General features: G+C 36.8%; 1 protein-coding gene across 1 annotated transcript; it reads left to right on the top strand.

The window, feature by feature from the left end:
* Positions 1-1,166: 1,166 nt before the first annotated feature.
* On the top strand, positions 1,167-17,674 carry LOC145597701 (putative histone-arginine methyltransferase 1.3). The gene is made up of 14 exons (XM_081653933.1): positions 1,167-1,345; positions 1,787-1,949; positions 3,653-3,796; positions 4,027-4,130; positions 4,265-4,363; positions 4,464-4,533; positions 5,446-5,542; positions 6,656-6,710; positions 7,664-7,747; positions 11,435-11,512; positions 13,259-13,362; positions 13,463-13,635; positions 13,713-13,873; positions 17,188-17,674. The coding sequence occupies exons 2-14, from the start codon at positions 1,790-1,792 to the stop codon at positions 17,266-17,268; spliced, it is 1,410 nt and encodes a 469-aa protein (XP_081510059.1). The 5' UTR covers positions 1,167-1,345; positions 1,787-1,789; the 3' UTR covers positions 17,269-17,674.
* Positions 17,675-18,234: the final 560 nt, after the last annotated feature.

Raw genomic sequence — 18,234 nt, 5'->3', positions numbered from 1 at the left:
TTTTAAGGATTCTGTATTGATCAACCTTAGGTGATTTGTTGAAAAGTCCATATTATGTGAATATCTTGGACTTTATGAAGTTATTGTAGCATTTCAACTAAAATTTGTGACTCAATAAAGTTTGTGATAGCTTTTAGTGAAATGGTTGTAGACCAGTCCTAAAAGGCTAGCCAAAACTTCAAAATGTAGCACTAAAATAGAATGTCCAAAGTCCGTTTCAACCAAGAAAAGTTGATTAGTTTATTGCAAGGAATCTAAACGCCATCTACTATCTTGATGCCTTATGTCATGAACCATTTGGGTAGATATATACTTCATCATTTCATGATTCTTAATTTTATCAGGTAGGATTGTTTAGAAAAAACTAAGAGGATACACATGGTCAATCTCTTATGGGTGAAGTATTCTTACAGGGTACAAATTATCAATGTTAGCGGTTGGTGTTGGGTCATCCTAGAATTAATAATAGCATGAATGATGCACATTTTCACTGATTGTCTAACTCAATTTTTATTATAGCATGAATGATGCACACTGTCACTGACTGTCTAACTCATTTTTTATTATTCCTTGTTAGTATAGTCCCCGCAATGTGTAAAAGAAATAAACACATCTTTAACTATCAACTATGTATTGACTTTCCTAAGAAGAAAAAAAAAACCATGTATTGACTTTTAAAAAACTGGGTATAGTAGAGGATCCAATTCGTAAATCAACTGAATTCTAGGTGGATATGAAGGCTTTCACACCTCCAAATAAGAGATGTTGTGTATCCTCATCTCCCTCCCCAAAACTCCACAAGTAGGAGAAGTATCTAAACCTCGATTTAAAAGGTTTACATTAGAAGCAAGTCAAGCAATCCATTTTAAGCAAGTTCCAAATGAATAGTTTCCATTTTCCATTTTGGGAGGATATGGTCTTTATTGCACAAATCAACTTATAATTTGTTGAAGCCAACATTGCATATATTGTTTTAACAATAAACTTATCTGTTTACGTAGGTGCCAACAAAGCAAATAATCTTTAATAGGAAAGATCAGGTGAATTGAATTTTAGTGTAATTTTATTTGAAGTTGTAAGAAAATTTGAATGAGAATAAATTCTAACCGTTAACGGTGCTTAAGTCTAACGGATGTGTGTTACTCATTATACTTTTTTTTTGTGTTTTTCTTACATTTTTTAATTTTTTTTGGCCCAGGGCATGTTTCTATTTTTAGTTTCCCTTTGGAGTTTCCATTTCTACGCCGCACCTCTCCCATTCTCACTTCTCCATTGAAGCGTACTCCGAGTTCTCCATTAAACCGGATTTCTGAGTTTTCTGTTCTCCATTGAAGCAGCTTCTGAGGTATGATGTTTCTTCTTAATTTTATTCATTGAATATCAGTTCACAATCTAGGGTTTTAGCTTGACACTATCGTTAGCTTGACTGTCAGTAATTCAGTATAGTGAATTTAGGGTTTTTCTAAGGTGTATTATCGAACTATTGCTTATTATTACTGAAGTTTTGAAAAATTATGATTAGCTTTTTTGTTGCTGGAATTTTGTGCAATTTACTTTGGTATTCTTAAGTGAGAATCATTTTGTGTAAGTTCTTGAGCCTAAATCGATTATTGAGTCAATTTTGGTTGTTAATGTGTTGCATATTTTCAGCCTAATCGTGTTTTTTGTACCTTTTCCTTTTCTTTTCTTTTTTTTTTTTCTTCTTCCAAGCTTGAATTTGAATTAGTGTTATTCTGGCTTTGTCTATTAATTTACTGTAATTTATTTAAATTTTTTGTATGATTAGACAATGGCAGCGTATGCGAAAGATAGCGGTGAATACAATGATTTGGTGGAGGTGAATACTGGTAAAAGTGTTGAGGAGTCTGATGAGCAGATATCGAAGGAGACTCCAGCAGAACTTACGAAGAAACAAGCGGGGAAGAAACCACAGGATGTGAATGAGGAAGGTAAAAGAACAAAAACTTGAAATGCTCGGGTTCATTTTAATGTGATTGCTAGTGATAAAGATCTTGTGAATTTATTTGATCTTTGGACAAAATATACTAGTTCAGCTAAAATTGGAACTAATGTCAAGTAACGCCACGCTGATAGGTGTATGAAAGCTCCTTATATGCTTCCAAAGTTCCTTGTTGAAGGGGTGAATATAACTAAAAGTATTGCTTGCTTAGATATTAAAGCTAGGTGGAATTCCATATGCTTAAGACCGCTTTGGTGTTTAGGAAGGCAATTAACAGTATTGAACCTAAGTTTTCCTTATGTAAGAGAGCTTAGACTTGCTATGAAGGAACTACCTGATGATGTGGATTGGTACAAAATTGCAAGCCTCTTGCCTTCTTTTAATTTTATTACATTGAAGTTGTCTTGTTCCCGTTATGGGATAGCCAGATAGGTAGTACCGTTGTGGAAAATTTATGATACATTGGATTTACCATATCTGGATCCAAATAAAGAGATTGCGAGTATCTCTTCTTCATAGACTTGAGTGGCATGCCTTTCTCAAATGATTCCATAGGAGAGATATAAAGGAATTGGATTAATCTATAATTACTTCTTGAAGACTACTTGCTTCCCAACTATGTATCTCCTCATTTACTAATCTTGCTATCATAATTATATTTATTGTCTTATAATAAATACCTCTTTCTTAATGCAAAGTGCGCAATTAAAAAGTAGAAAACAATGACGGGGATTAGACTGAATTTCTACCACGGGAGTATTTTAATACTTTGGTTCAAGCAATCTTTGAACATGTAGGGTCAACAAGGGAAGGGAGCGTTTATAAATTTCATCCATTCTCTTTAAAGAGTGGCTCTACGTCATGGGTGACCAAATTGTGCTCAACTTTTGCTTCTTCCATGTTTTGGGTGGTTCTACATTCATTAAGTAGTTTCCTTCCTTGGTTGTTGGGATGGCTTGATGTCATCATGTTTTCCCTCTCCATTACGGGGTAATTGTTTGAGGTTCATTGAGAGCATAAGTTTTTACGGGGGCACTTAGCATATACACTTTCAAGATTTCTTGTATAAATAGTATCTTTGACCCTCTTCACAGCCGGTAATGGTCTTAATGTTTGATTAGATCTTTTCTGATGAGGATAATCACAACGACTTGAGGAATTTCTTTGACCATCTTCACAGCTGGTTGTGGTCTTAAAGTTTGATAATATCTTTCTGGTCAAGAAGGATCATAAGGATTTCTTTGACCCTCCCTCTATAATTTTTTTTTGTCCTTATTTTGTTATAATTTCTTTTAATAGTCGTTTCATTTTGACTGGGCAAAGTTTCCAATTCACAATTTTTACCATTAATGTATTTAGTATTTTTTTTTTAAAATTTTTTACTACTAGTAATAATTAAAGATAATAACTGTCAACCTTTTATAATTTTGATAATAGATATCTGATCTCTTAAAGGATCCTTCTCTTCATTTATTCTTTTTGCTATCTTCCTTCCTTTATTTATTTATTATTATTTTTTTTTTTTAAAAAAAAATTTAATTTTTCTAAAATGAACTTTCTTTGTGGTATCAAAAGTAAATGGTTTTCTTTTTGTCTCAGTTATCTCTCACCAAAATTGTAAATCACATGCCATCATGATCTATCTTGATTGTAATAACTAATCAGAGTCTGACTACTTTCCTCTTTTTTCAGAATCACAATTATCAAATGGAGCAGTTTCAGCTTGTAGGAGTAAATTTGATTCCAAGACAGAGCCATCTTCTGCTAAAATGTATTTTCATTATTATGGACAACTATTACATCAGCAAAATATGATGCAGGACTATGTGAGAACAGGTTATGTACTTATGTTGCTATGTTCTGGTTGCTTTACATTGCTTCTATGTGGATCATTATATTTTCTTAAAATAATATCTAAAATCTTTCATGAGATGGTGTAGGTGACTGTAGCTCTCATTTAATAATGTGGATACATTTCTGTCCATAATCCTATAAGACAAATTAATAAATCAATGTAATTAGACTGAGTTCTCAACTGACATAACTATATTCTTCCTGTCCTGTAGGGACCTACTATGCTGCTGTCATGGAAAACCGTGTGGATTTTAGTGGTAAGGTGGTGGTCGATGTTGGTGCCGGCAGTGGTATTTTGTCATTATTTGCTGCTCAGGTGAATCTATGCTCTGATTTATATATCAATTTCAGTCTGGGATGCATATTATGTGCGAATTGGAGTTGTATGGGTATGTCCTTGGAATGATATTAATGTAATAAATGTTCGACTCCCTCATCATATTTGACCAGGCTGGAGCAAAGCATGTTTATGCTGTAGAAGCTTCTGAAATGGCAGATTATGCACGTAAACTTGTCGCAGGCAACCCCCTTTTAGCTGATCGAATAACGGTAACTATTTTGGGCCTTTGTTTTCAAATTTATGTGATTTTCCCCTTTGATGTGAAATTATGCAGTATGCACTAATAACTAACAATGTTTATTTGTGCAGGTCATTAAAGGCAAAGTTGAAGAAGTGGAGCTGCCTGAGAAAGCAGATATATTGATTTCCGAGCCGATGGGTAATTTATCATCTTTGATACTTAACTGTAGAGTTCTAGGATCCATTTGCCGGATTTCCAGATACCCTAGGCATATCTCTTGTATTGTTTTAAAGTCTAAGCTATTGAAGGTTGGCATCTCTTGTCTGTGCGCTGTTTCTTTCCTTGTGTATGTTTATCTTTCAACCCCCATGGATTTATCCCTGTCAGGGATATGCAACTAATGGTTTTAAATGTTCTTTCTTTTATTAGATCCCATTATGAAAAATGTATTCCTTGTGGCTTGGTTAGGGAGTAGATCGTGTAAACTAGCATTTTCTTAACCTCTCTCACTACAGAGGTTTTTTTTCATTATTATTATTTTTTTGAAAAAAGTAGAAAATTATATTAATGAACTGAAAAACGAATACAAAAAACATTAGCTCAAGGCTGAACTATACACTAGTCCCTACACAAAAGCTATACACACTCTACACATTCTGCCAGCAGCAGGACACCCAAGAGACTACAACTACTGAGTGAATAACACTCTGAACCAGTTCATCTTGCTTATGCTAATTTTCCTAGGCATGACTAAGGAAATTCTGTGGTACAACTCAGTCTACAGCTTGTCAATCACCTTATCAGGCCTCATCAAGCACTTATCCCAAATAACCTTGTTTCTTTGCATCCATAAGACATAAAGCAAGCCAGCATATCAGCTCTGGAAAACCTGTCTCTAAAACCTTCCTGTAATAGCACCCAATTTCTGATTACAGTCATCTATAGAGGTTTTGATACTGGAATTTGTACTGCATGGTTGTTGGGTAACTCATTGTCTGTAATCTGTGTGTGCAGTATTGTATGTACTATTCAATCTATTTTCTTATTTGCTGGTGCTTAAGTTTTTATCCCAGAGCAGTCATTGAAATGGTTACTTTTTCTAAAATATAGGTACATTATTAGTTAATGAACGGATGCTGGAATCTTATGTTATTGCAAGAGATCGGTTTCTTATACCTAATGGAAAAATGTTTCCTGGAGTAGGAAGGTAAGTCCTTGGTTATCACCTTTTAATATATGCTTGAAATTTCTGTTGCTTTATTGATGTGTTATTGATGGACATGATGGTTTTTGGTTATCAAATTTGGGTCAGATTTGAGGCAACTTTTGTGTAGAGTTGTGGACCAATTTAAATGAGGCACTTTAGGTCAAACAAGTTAAAGGGGATATAATTGGGGATAAGAAGGTAATTCTTTTATTCAAAAATACACAAATCTTTCGAAATCTAAAAACATGTCGCATCTTTGCATGTGTTCATAATTCTGGTGTTAATTATATCTGAAAGTTCTGACACTTGGATATTTTACTCCTACCCAACTGTAATTCCTTTGTCCAAGTGACAATTCAATTCCTCACTTTGTAGGCCCACCAAATCCATAGAAATAGTTGGAGAACCTCAACTACTGCTAAGACTAATTAACTTCTGAAGAAGGAAAAAATCGCTTACAATATAAATTATGACCAATATTTGGGAGCTGTCGTAGAGAATTGAAATGACAAATCTTCCAAACAAAGCTATTGATCATTTATGGCTCTGGGAACGTTGAGCAAGGTCTCTCCCTTTCCTCTTTTACATCTTTGTACATGCATGCAACTGGTCCTCGAGCGATCTCTTTGACTGTGTAATGCGATTGGTTTACCATTTCACATCGTTAGTTTCATTGATAAAGGAAATCTCGAAGTGTTACTTTCTGGTCATCAATTTAAATTTTGTATGCCCTGCCTACCTTAATACTTCCCATTTCTCTGTTTAGTTGGGTCCACTAAATGTAAACATGTTTACTCTCTCCTAAATACATTATACTTAAACAATATCCGCTGCTTTCTTTTATATTAATTCGTAATCAACACTGCCCCATCTCTATGAAACTCTTAAATCTATGTACAAAAATTGGACTACGAGAGTATTTTGCTGTGAAGAAAGAAAAGTCAGACTTGTGCATTAATAGGCTGACTAGTTTATAGCCCATCTGATTATTTCTTAATTGTGACAGTTTTTGTCATCTAGCTTCATCTTCATTATTATGTTAGTGTTTTTTTTTTCCCTTTCTTTTTGCATCTCTAATTATGTTTTCTAATACGATCAATTTCGTTCATGTAGAATACATATGGCACCATTCAGCGATGAATATCTGTTTGTTGAAATTGCTAACAAGGTATACTTACAATAAAGTTTTATGTGGTGAGTTTGCCTGATATGTAGATCTTAAAGCTATTCTAGACTATACTTATTTATGAATTGCAAAATGTTTATCAGGAAAAAAAAAAGGAGCTTCGGATTGGTAATATAAAATTGTTAAAATAATATTCACTTAGAAGTGGATTCAATACTCAGTTGTATTTTTAGGAGTTAATTTGTACCTGTACTATGATTCAATTGTTAGGAGTGAATTATGTTCCTTCTTTTAATAGTCGAATTCAAGCTTTCCTTTCTGAATTTTACTATCCTGACAGCCTTTCATAATAGGCATTTGTATGAGTATAGCTGATTTCTATAATAGGCATTTTCATCCCTCCTTTCTTATTTGCCTATCCTCTGAGTTGAACAAGACACGTACCTGCACCCTGTAGAGAGATGTCTTTCCTTTTTATGTTCTATGTTTATACTTTCAACCTTTGCTTTCTCCGTTATTCAATTTTGAAAATCTTGCCCCTTAACCTTTTGAAAAAGGAACTTCTTACTGCTATGGGTGTTGATTTAGCTTTTTTTTTTTTTTTTTTTTTTTTTTTTTTTTTTTTTTTTTTCTGTGCCATACTGGAATATTTTCTTGTAACTGTAAATCTTTGAGATTCTGCTTCTTTATAGATGAAAGCAATGTGGTTTCTAATTTATGTTTCCTAATTGTCTGTGCTATAAGTAAGTTTTCATATTTACAAATTAAATAATTAAATTCTCCCATTTATGAATTGGTTTTCTGTGGAAGGTCAAAATTTATATATCTACAATCCCACATGCACATAAAGGCTGCAATGGTGGGAGAACAATCTGATTTTCAACCTTTAATTTTTTTCCTTGTTGACATTGCATGTGGTTCATGTCCTTTTCTGGTTTCTTGTGTCTTATTATGTATGTGTGAGCTTGATTTTGATTTTTTACTGCATTTTTCAGGCACTTTTCTGGCAGCAGCAAAATTATTTTGGGGTGGATTTGACCGCCCTGTATGGATCGGCTTTCCAGGGTTACTTCTCACAGGTAGTTTATCATGGGTATATCATATATGTTGACTTAGGTTCACAATTCTGAAAATTTATCTCCACCGGACAGCTAGAAATTGGTTGGTCAACAGTAGAATTTGCAAATGTCTTTTGTACATAATGTGTGTTTGTGTGCATTTCTAAATCCCCACCATCACTGCATATCCATCTTTAATTTCACATTTTGGTGGGGAGGACTTGGAGGTTTATGTAAATCTATGGGATTTTTTTGGCTATTGTGTAAAATTGTAGTGAGCCTAAAACTCTGCCCCCTAGTTAAGAAAACAGGTGCTTCTCAAAGAGAACAGGCTCAGCTGAAGGAACTTGAATCTTTGACACTCTTTGACCACAGGTATCTGGTAAGGAACTTGAAACTTGTAAACAACACCAAAACCATACCCTTCATCAACCGCTTGACCTACTGGTGCACATGAAATAGTGGAAGAATGGAACCAATGTTAACCTTTTTCCTAGCATAAGGATGTTCTTCCTTGGTGCTGCCTCATCTTTAAACCTCCAAAGCTACTTTGCCGTCGCTATAATATACTTCGTAGTACAGAGGAGCTTATTCCATAATATAATTGACACCATAGGATCTTAGTCTCTATGTTTTGCTGAGTCATAGTACTAAGATCTCTCTCTCTTTCTCTCTGATACTTGTGGTTGAACAATGTGTCAGAACATGAGAGTCTTACCTGGGGGCTTTTGCTTTATGTCGAATGTCGTAAAAATACTTGGGATTTGGGAGTGACAAAGAAGAATTTTCGAATTTCCTCTAGGATATTATGCATTGTAGATATGATCTATTAAAATAAATCCAGCTACTTTAATTCTCTTGAGATTAGGTTTTCTCTTGTATCAAATGTTAGTTTAATTATTATAGATAAATAATAAAACTGATTAATACATTGATCAACTTTAGTTTCATAATAAAGTGCTGCATGTTTCTCATAAATCTTTTATGTCACTGTAATAGATCAACCTAAGGAAGGGTAGTATAGGTATTCTAGTAATATTAGTTCACTAGGTTAATAGTCCTTAGTATAAATAGAGAGGGAAGGAAAGGAAATAGGTAGGCAAAAATCAGATGAAACTTGTTGAGAGTTGTGACCTCAAGTCACTTTTGGAGAGTTGTGAGCTAAACTCACTTTTGAAGATTGATAGCCTTAAGCTATTATCCTATCTTTTGTAACCTTTCAACCATATTATCAATCAAAATCCAAGCTTTAATCTTCAATTACTTACATTATTAAATCAGATTATAATCCCAAAAAGTCAGTGCATTACAATTGGTATCAGAGCAGGCGGTCTTGCAGGCTGCCGGTGACCGGAACCACCAGTCCAACCACCGCATACCAAAAAAAAAAATGGTCTTTGAATCTGTTGAAAAGAGTGTAACGCAACTGATGCAGAAATGTATTTGTGATGAGTATGCACACATTTCCAGCAAGAGAGAACAGGGGATTTCGGATCTCAAGGAAGAGCGAAGAGTCCGATGCGAGCTTCAACTTCCGGAGTTCAATGGGAGAAATCTGGAAGACTGGGTCCTTCAACTTGAGGGCTCCTTCCATTTTTTCCAGCTGAATGAGGAGACAAAATTGAAGGCAGCCATCATTGGACTTGATGGCAAAGCGTTGCAATGGTTCGAGCGTGAACACCGATGGCTACCATTTCGTGACTGGCAAGAATTGAAGACTTGGCTGCTTCGAAATTCAGGGAGGTGGCTACCAAATAAAAAGGAAAGGAGTGAGATATCTCTTGAATTATTAGAGAAAGAATCCATTAGGACAGTGGTGGAAGTGGCGGTCGCCCAAGCAATGGCAGCGGAAAGGGAGAGGGCCGAGGAGAAGAAAGGCTATCTGGAATCCAAACCCTCGGCCGAGCAAGGCATTGCAATTAGGGCACGGAGAGGAAGGGTGAGGAAGGTTTCACAGACAACCCAACTGAAGTTTCCTTCCAGTCTGACGGTGCTTTGGTGTCGGTGAAGGGCAAGCTGGAGTCGCCGGCGACTCTGGTGGTGGACGGTGGACCTGATGGGCAAGGTGAGTTGAGTGGTGTGTTAATCTGTACTAGTGAATTTGGTTGTGAGGTGAGTGTTTTCGAAGGTGGCCTTGGTGGTGATTTCAAAAGCAAACCCACCAAAGTTTTGTTTGAGAGAAGCGAATATAACAAAGGCAGGTCTGAAATCGACTGTTCACTACCGATGGTCGCAAGAAAGGGGGGTGATTTCTCAGGTGGATTTGCGGGTGGGGGTCACGATGGAGTGGACGGCCGAGCTCGTGAAAGGTTGGCGGTTTTCTGGACAGTACAAAGGGCAGAGGTCCATGTGTTTGACGGTGGTGGGATAAAATATTTGTTTGAGAAAGGCGGCGCTGACGGTAGTGGGTCCGGTGGTGGCCCAGGTTTCCTAGCCGGAAAAGGAAAACGTGGCTGTATGACCACCATTAGCGGTGGCCTGAAGAGGGACAGAGACGGCGTTGTGAAAGGAGGGGCTGATGCGTGTGAGTCAGGTGGTGGTCTGGGGTTTAGGGTCGCCGGAGAAAAAAGTGGGGGTTTGGCCGGAAGTGGAGCAGGTGGGAGGTCTCAAGAGGAGTGGTTAGACTGTTTACTGGGTGGTTGTCTGGAAAATGCAGACATAGCAGCTTTTGGCAGGAGTTTGACTAAAGTCTTTGGCTTGGAGAGGAAGCCAATAGTGGAAGGTACTAGTAAGGGTAGAATTGGAAATATGAGATGTGATGATGTGGCAAAGGATGAACATCATGCTGAGATTGCTTACTGTGCGTTGGATATGAATCTATCATTTTTAGAAGGCAAGATTTTATTTGGGCCCATTGCAACATGGCCCAATTTCCGAATTCATAGCCTGAAGCCCAACATTGCCCAGCAATCCTTATTTACATCCAACCTCCCTTGTTTAAAGCCCCTTGCCTTTTATTATTTCCTAAAATCAACATTGCCCAGCAGTTTTTATTTGACTTATTTCCACACTTCTTGCTTCAATGCATACACCACTCACTCTACCCAAAATTCAATTATCCCACCTGACAAGCTACAACAATTTTCAGTTTCTTATGCCATGTTAAGAGTACTAACCTTCAACAATGAACAACTCTCACAGCAGCTCACTCTCAGTTTTGGCTCTTTCAAGAGTTGGAACAAGCATCAATGTTGCCGAGGCCGGAAATTCAGTGCAAACTACTATCCACCTTGAGGACAAGATGGAAGTTTAGGGGGCCGGTATTGTAATAGATCAACCTAAGGAAGGGTAGTATAGGTATTCTAGTAATATTAGTTCACTAGGTTAATAGTCCTTAGTATAAATAGAGAGGGAAGGAAAGGAAATAGGTAGGCAAAAATCAGATGAAACTTGTTGAGAGTTGTGACCTCAAGTCACTTTTGGAGAGTTGTGAGCTAAACTCACTTTTGAAGATTGATAGCCTTAAGCTATTATCCTATCTTTTGTAACCTTTCAACCATATTATCAATCAAAATCCAAGCTTTAATCTTCAATTACTTACATTATTAAATCAGATTATAATCCCAAAAAGTCAGTGCATTACAGTCACTTGTGCTATCTGCTTGCTTCACTGGATTCTTTCAACATATGTTGATGAATATGATCTTGAAATAGTGAATTGCTGATTATATTTTGACCTTCTCTATTTATGTGTTAATTTTTTTGCAGCCTGTTGTTGATGCTTTTGACCCAAGGTTACTTGTCGCACCAGCTACACACCATGTGATAGATTTCTCGACTATTAAGGTGATACTTTAGTTGGGATACTTTCCCTCTTGTCACTTATTTTATTTTATTTGTATTCCATTTACCGAATTAGGCATTTTCCTTGATGGAATTTAATACAATTTTACTCCTTTTATATTCTGGATAGTAACGTACCGTATAAATTTAGTTATAAGCTTATAACCTTAAACCTTTGTGGAGATTAATGATGTTTATAATTTTGTAACATTATGTAACAAAAGTTCTCTTTTGGTGACTGTCACAAAATCCATATGATAAGCTATACCAGTCTTAAAGACCCCGACTTTTTGATGAGGAATATTCCTTTTCCAATTGTTCATATGACATTGATATATATTTTCATTTTTCCTCCTCCAATACATAATGTGAATAAAGGGAAATTTATTCGGGAGAGTGTTTTTCCTATGTCGACTTTCCTTATCTTTATTAATTATACTCTGGGGGAACTGGTATTATAAATAAACTTTAATTTGCAGAAACATACCCTTGATAATAATTTGAGGAAATATACCCATAATAGGAATGGAAATTCTTGTTTGTTTCCTTACAGTTATGATAGAGTATGACTGAGTTTCGTTAATAAACAATTGGTGTGAAAGGTTAAATGGGTAGGTTGAGGCAGACTTGAGGATTGAGGGTATCTCACAAAACAAGTTTCGGCTTGTTGGTTGAACAGATATCTTAGTTTGTGGAATTATGCTTAGAGGTTTAAGGCAAGATTATCACCCTCTCCCCTTTCTTTGTGGGTGATCTCAAAGAAAGTGGACCATTTGTACAAGGTCTTAGAACGGGAGAATGATGTGGTTTCACAACAAGTATTTGTGACTTAGTCCACCTAGAGAAGGATCATGGCCCATCAACTCCTCATATTTTTAATTTTGTATGATTCATTTTGTTGTCTAAGGTGTAGTAAGAAACATTTTATTATAGTTGATGAGTTGTCTGGAGTGTACGGAAAGCGATGGATGCCAAGTTTTGAATAAATACATTAATCTGTAGGCATGATATAACTCTTATGTTTTTTAGTTTTACTTGTACATGCAATGTCTAAATTTTAACGTGGCTGCAATAGTGGTTTCTTGTTATGGTATATGAAAATGTCATATTCCAGATGTTATATTGGCTTGTTGCCTTTTGGCATGAGGTAACAATTTGCAGAATGTCCCACTTCATTATGATTTAGGATTCTTGGGACACAATTTTAAATGGAGTATAACTCATTGTTGGAGGAGGCCGGGAGGATGATGATGGTGATGATGTAAGCCATTATGAATGGTCTGTTGATTAAGCAATTGCAGATAGATCTCCAGATTATTAGGAGTTTACTGTCCGAGAATGTGTAAACCTGTGGGAATTTAAACTACAGCTGCATTGAATGATGCTTTTTCTACAAGCCCATGTATAAAATAGGGGAGATTTAGTGTGATTTGGTATGGCTTTCTTCCTGTGAGATGCTTGTCTTATGTGAACCCATGTACAAATTTGCTCTTTGATGATTTTTTCACTTTGTATATTGATAGGGATTGTAATGTAACCTCGATGTTAGAGAACATCGTGTGAAGTTGTGAACTAATGTTTGGCCAGCTGAATCCAAAATTTGGTTCAATGAGCAGCCATTAGAAAAAATCTCAATCTTTAAATTTCCTCTCGTCTTCTTATTGTTTTTTGAAGTTGCAAGTAGCTTTGGCTTGAATGGCATCTCATATCTTGTTAATGACTGTTCGAGCATCATTTACCATTTTGCAGGAGGAACAGCTATATGAAATTGACATTCCATTAAAATTCACTGCTGCAGTGGGCACAAGGGTGCATGGTTTAGCTTGTTGGTTTGATGTTTTGTTTGATGGAAGGTAGCTGACCGATTTTAGAGCCATTCTCTTGAGACTTCATTGGCATGCCATGTGATTTGACCTATAGTGGATACTGATTACTCAAATTTCCTTTGTGCAGTACGGTCCAGAGGTGGCTCACCACTGCACCAGGTTCACCAACTACTCACTGGTACCAGTTGCGTTGTGTGCTTGCACAACCTATTTATGTCATGGCTGGACAAGAAATTACTGGCCGTCTTCACATGGTTGCTCACAATAATCAGAGTTATACCGTATATCTTACTTTGTCAGGTTGAACTTTGTTCCCTCATTCCAGCTATGTTTTAGTTTTGTGTTGCACTATGTTGATGAGCTGTTCTCCCATGCAGCTAAAATGTGGGGTGTTGGCGCTGAGCAAGGAGGAATCCTTCAGACGTCTTCTGGAAAGATGGAACTGAAGGAACCCTATTACAGAATGTCCCAGCCGCAAATACAAACTCAGGCCTATGCTGTATCTCAAGATCAGCAGCCACAACATATACAGCAACAGGTACCAGTTTACGTCATGGGAGTTTTAGTTTATTCTTTTATGATATGTTTTCTTTGTTATAGAAAACTAGTAAGTACCTTATTAATCGATGTGCCATAGGTGTTTGTCCATGATAATTCTTCTTCTATGTCCTCCTCCTGCCACAAAAAATCTTTCTTGCTTAATTCGCCTAGGCATACATAGAGATCCAATAGGTTCAATACTGACAACCTAGGTGCTTGAAATGAATTGAACCTGTAAATAGGCATGAATTATTACGTCCTGGGTTTAAGAATGATTCAGGGAGATGTTTGAGTAGGTTCAGGTCAAAGAGTTTGCTGGGAAGCACAGAAGGTGAAGATTATGAGGGAGATATATGTATGAGAACATGGTTATATGTTTGAGTGTGAAATTACAATTGCAACATAGTCACCTGAATGACAGTGGTAAAGGTGGTACTGTCAGTACAGAAGAAAATTAATTTATACAACAGTATCTGTATTGCCACAAAAGTATTCTGTACAATAGGTTTTGCTTTTAGAAAATAATATTATAAGCAGGCTATAGAAGCATATTGATTTTGGGAAGGGTGTCAATGGGTGAGGAGCAAGAGTAAAAGTATTGCATGATGGGAGATTTTAGTCTTCTTCAGATCTCTATTATCAGGCAAACTTCCTCTGGTTGAATGAGTTCCTTTAGAGGCCTGACATCGACTCCAGAGCTTCAATCTTTATCAGGCGAGGACCTGCATAATATTTTATGGTTCCCCGCTTCCCCATGTAGCTTGGTTAAACATTTATACTAAAAGAATCTCTCCTTTTGACATTAAAGCATGATAAATTAGATAATTTTCTCAAGACTAACTAAATTTGCTTAAAATTTCCTTAAGACTTATTCATCATGCTTAAGACGGAATGAAACACGGAATGGAGATCCCCCACCACTTAATACAGATTAGCTTGTTATAGTTAGCTGTCTTGAGGACTTTCTGATCCACAAGCACCCAGTGCAATAAATTTTGTTCTGAAAAAGGATGGGCAAAATGTAGCTTGTTTTTTGTATGCACTAAAAGTAGAAAAATTTGATTCAATGCTTAATGATTGACATATCCTGACTGTTACATCAATCTTGCTATAGATTGTGTTTTTACTGACAAGGCATGCTTGGATTGGGGGTAATACATTAAGGGGGTAATAAAAGTCAAATTTGAAAAAACAAAAGTAATTAGAGGTGTTGTGGTAGAAGACATGGTGTTTACAAATGAAATAAGGTAGTTGTGCCATGAGGAAAAGAGAGAGATGGGGGAATTATTACTCTCATGATGAGGGTAATAGTTACCCACCCTTCCCCTAGTGTAACTATTACCCCCAAAATGAGGGTATTGATTCCTCTTTCTTCACCTCACACCATACTATCTCTACATAATTTTTTTACAATCACACCATCATTATCTCCTTCTTCTTTATTTTTACATTTATTTTGCTTAGTTTGACTTTTTATTACCCCTTTAATGTATTACCCCCAATCCAAGCATTAAGAGTGAAAAAGATGGGAAGGGGTGGGTAGAGAGGAGGGAAGCAAAATAAAGGTTCCCAAAATAAATACTGGTGGTGGAGGTTTTTTTTTTTAATTTTTTCTTAACTCAAAGGAAAATTTAACATAAACGGACAAACCTTTGGGTGGTTCTCCCATATTGGACTAACCTTTAAATCTGCCCATATTAGACACAAGTTTGTATTTTTTTCTCCCATATTAAACCAAGATGACTTATGACTTGAACAACCGGTCATTATTTTATTTTCTTTTTATTTTCTTATTTAATTATCTTTTTAAATTTAAAAAAAAAAAAAAAAAAAAAAAAAAAAACAAAAAATTAACTCAAACCACCGCAGCCCTCCTTCCCAACCCGCTGCCAGCCACTCCCCCCTCCATACCCCTGTCGGCGTCTAGCCCACCCCAAGCGCCGATGACCCTACCCCCTCCCTTTCCTCCTCTTCCTCCACCCAAAATCGCTAAAACCACCCTAAATGGATGATTTCTGATCTGCTAGGTTTTGCGATTAAAGGGAGGTTATGGTTTGGTACAATTGACGCGTGGCAGCCAGGTGAAGTTGGATGTGGGCTGATAGGTGATGCGGGTTGATATGGTGGCCGGATTTGTGTTGGTGAGGGTGAAGTGCAGCGTTTGGTGGCTGATTTTGATGAAGTAAAAATTGAAGGTGAGAGGTAGGACAGTTGGGGCGGTGGTGTTAGGCTATGTTACTCGGACTCGGGTACCCATGTCCGACACGGGTACGTGTCCAAGTGTCCGACTCGGCTATTTTGTGAAAAAATTCTATGATTTTCAACTAAAATGAAGTGTCCATGTGTCATACCCATGTCCGAGGGTCGAGGGTCCGACACGGGTACTTGAGGTAAAATGAAGAGTCCGAGTAACATAGATGTTAGGTGGTTGGTGCGGGCTTCTTTGTTTAGGTGTGTGGAGTGCAGCTCTGCAGGGAGCAGGGGATCGGAGTTGCGTGGGGATTTAGTGTGTTGAGGTGCTGCTTACGGTGGGTTGGTATGGTGGTTTCGATGTTTTAGGTGGGTTCGTTTGGTGGTTTGGTTGGTAGTTATGGTGATTTCGGTGGTTTTGGTTGTTGGTATGGTGGTTTATGTGGTGGTTGTTGCTAGTGGTGTACATAGGTGGTGGGTGGAAGTGGTGGTTGTGAAGATTAAGGTGTAGGTGGCGATAATTCCGGTGGCGTTGAAGGTCGCCGACGCCGAGGGAATTGGTTGGCCGCTGGTAGGGGAAGGGGGCTGACTGTGGTGGGAAAGGGTGGTTTTGGTTTTGTTTTTATTTCTTTTTTTTTTTTTTTTTGTAAAAATTATCAAAATTAAAATAAAAAAATTAATACACTGACCAATGATTTAATGACAAGTGGAATTTTACCTGGTATAACAGGTAAGGTAACCTGTTTGGTCTATTTTGGGAGAAAAGTGTTAAACTTGTGTCTAATATGGGCAGATTTAAAGGTTAGTCCAATATGGGAGAACCGCCCAAAGGTTTGTCTGTTTATGTTAAATTTTCCCAACTCAAATTGTTTGTTGAATTTTCATAGGAGGTTCATTTGTTGTTCATAGGAGTTTTTCATTTGTTTTTGAGTATATGGATAACAATTTCTGATTATATTCCACCACCCGCTAATACTTTGTTGTTCATAGGAGAGTTTTCAATTTTCAAATTATATTTTCCAGAATTCTTAGTAGAGTTAGAAGACTGACAGTTACATGTCTTCAACCATCACTTCGATTGATCTTAATAGTTAACTATTTTTCTTCGATCTGGCATAACAGGATATGAATATCCAATCACTGGATCTTGAAGGTGAGCTACTACAACAAGAATTGGAAAATGCAGATGTTCATATCCAGTAATCCATGAGTGTTTGAGCCTTTAAGATGTGGTCCTCTGAAAATTATCACTAACGTTGAAGACTTGAAGGGTAGGGGCTATGTCCAATCTGTTGTACAATAGAGTTCTGCCATTCATGGTTAGCAAGGGCTCTCCAATGTTCTACCGGCCATGGTCCTGTAGATATTGCCCACCCTGTGAGGCTGTGAATTATGATATTCTTTGTTAGGGATTTAGAATCTTATATAGCTATTATAACAGCTTAGAGCAGGGTAAAAGATCAATTTGGTACTAGTTTTCAGTGATTATATTTGGTGATGTGCTTTAATTATGCTATTTGCATCAAAGTGTTCCACCTATTCCTGAAAATAGATGCTTGAGTGTTAACTTCTTAGTCTTTGCATGAAAGAAACCAACATTTATCTACAATCTGTCTTGTAATTATGACTGTTGCTTCTCTACTACCCTTGAACAAACATGGAGAACAAGATATGTTAACCATGATAGATCAGACGATCCAGCGAGGTAGTCTTTTACTTGTAGCTCTTCCCATCATTACATCTGCTACATTCTTAACTATCCTTGCCTCAAATTGGCAGTTCCTATTTCTCTTCTTTATAGTTTCATGAATCACTCTATCTCTTTGAGCCCTTTTATCTGTTGACATTGGAATAAAGAAGGTAAAACTTGCAGGGATGGAGTACAAGTGTACAACAATATATAAGCACATCATGTGCTCTAATTGTGCAGTCAATTAAAACTTAAAAGTAATACTTCTTATGCACCATGAAGAAATCTTCTTAAGAAGCAGAATTCCTTAATTGTCTATATAGCAATCTAATACCGAAAGCTATAATATTCTTCCATTCATACAAGCTGTTGATTGTCCAAAACAGATGGATCCTCCCTCATTAATCCGAATCATCGACATAGCAGAATCCCAAACTACACACCCAATACCAGTAAATTTCGAAGCTTTTCTCTAGGAT

Source organism: Chenopodium album, chromosome 20 (assembly GCF_948465745.1).
Source record: "Chenopodium album chromosome 20, dcCheAlbu1.1, whole genome shotgun sequence".
In the NCBI taxonomy this organism is placed as follows: domain Eukaryota; kingdom Viridiplantae; phylum Streptophyta; class Magnoliopsida; order Caryophyllales; family Amaranthaceae; genus Chenopodium; species Chenopodium album.
The sequence above is the reverse complement of the archived record's forward strand: the minus strand, read 5'-3'. Positions and strand labels throughout refer to the sequence as shown.

Coding starts and splice junctions, on each gene's coding strand:
- LOC145597701 (XM_081653933.1), top strand. CDS start 1,790: ATGGCAGCGTATGCGAAAGATAGCGGTGAATACAATGATTTGGTGGAG. Junction 4,534..5,445: donor ATTGATTTCCGAGCCGATGG/GTAATTTATCAT, acceptor TCTAAAATATAG/GTACATTATTAGTTAATGAA. Junction 13,636..13,712: donor CGTATATCTTACTTTGTCAG/GTTGAACTTTGT, acceptor TCTCCCATGCAG/CTAAAATGTGGGGTGTTGGC.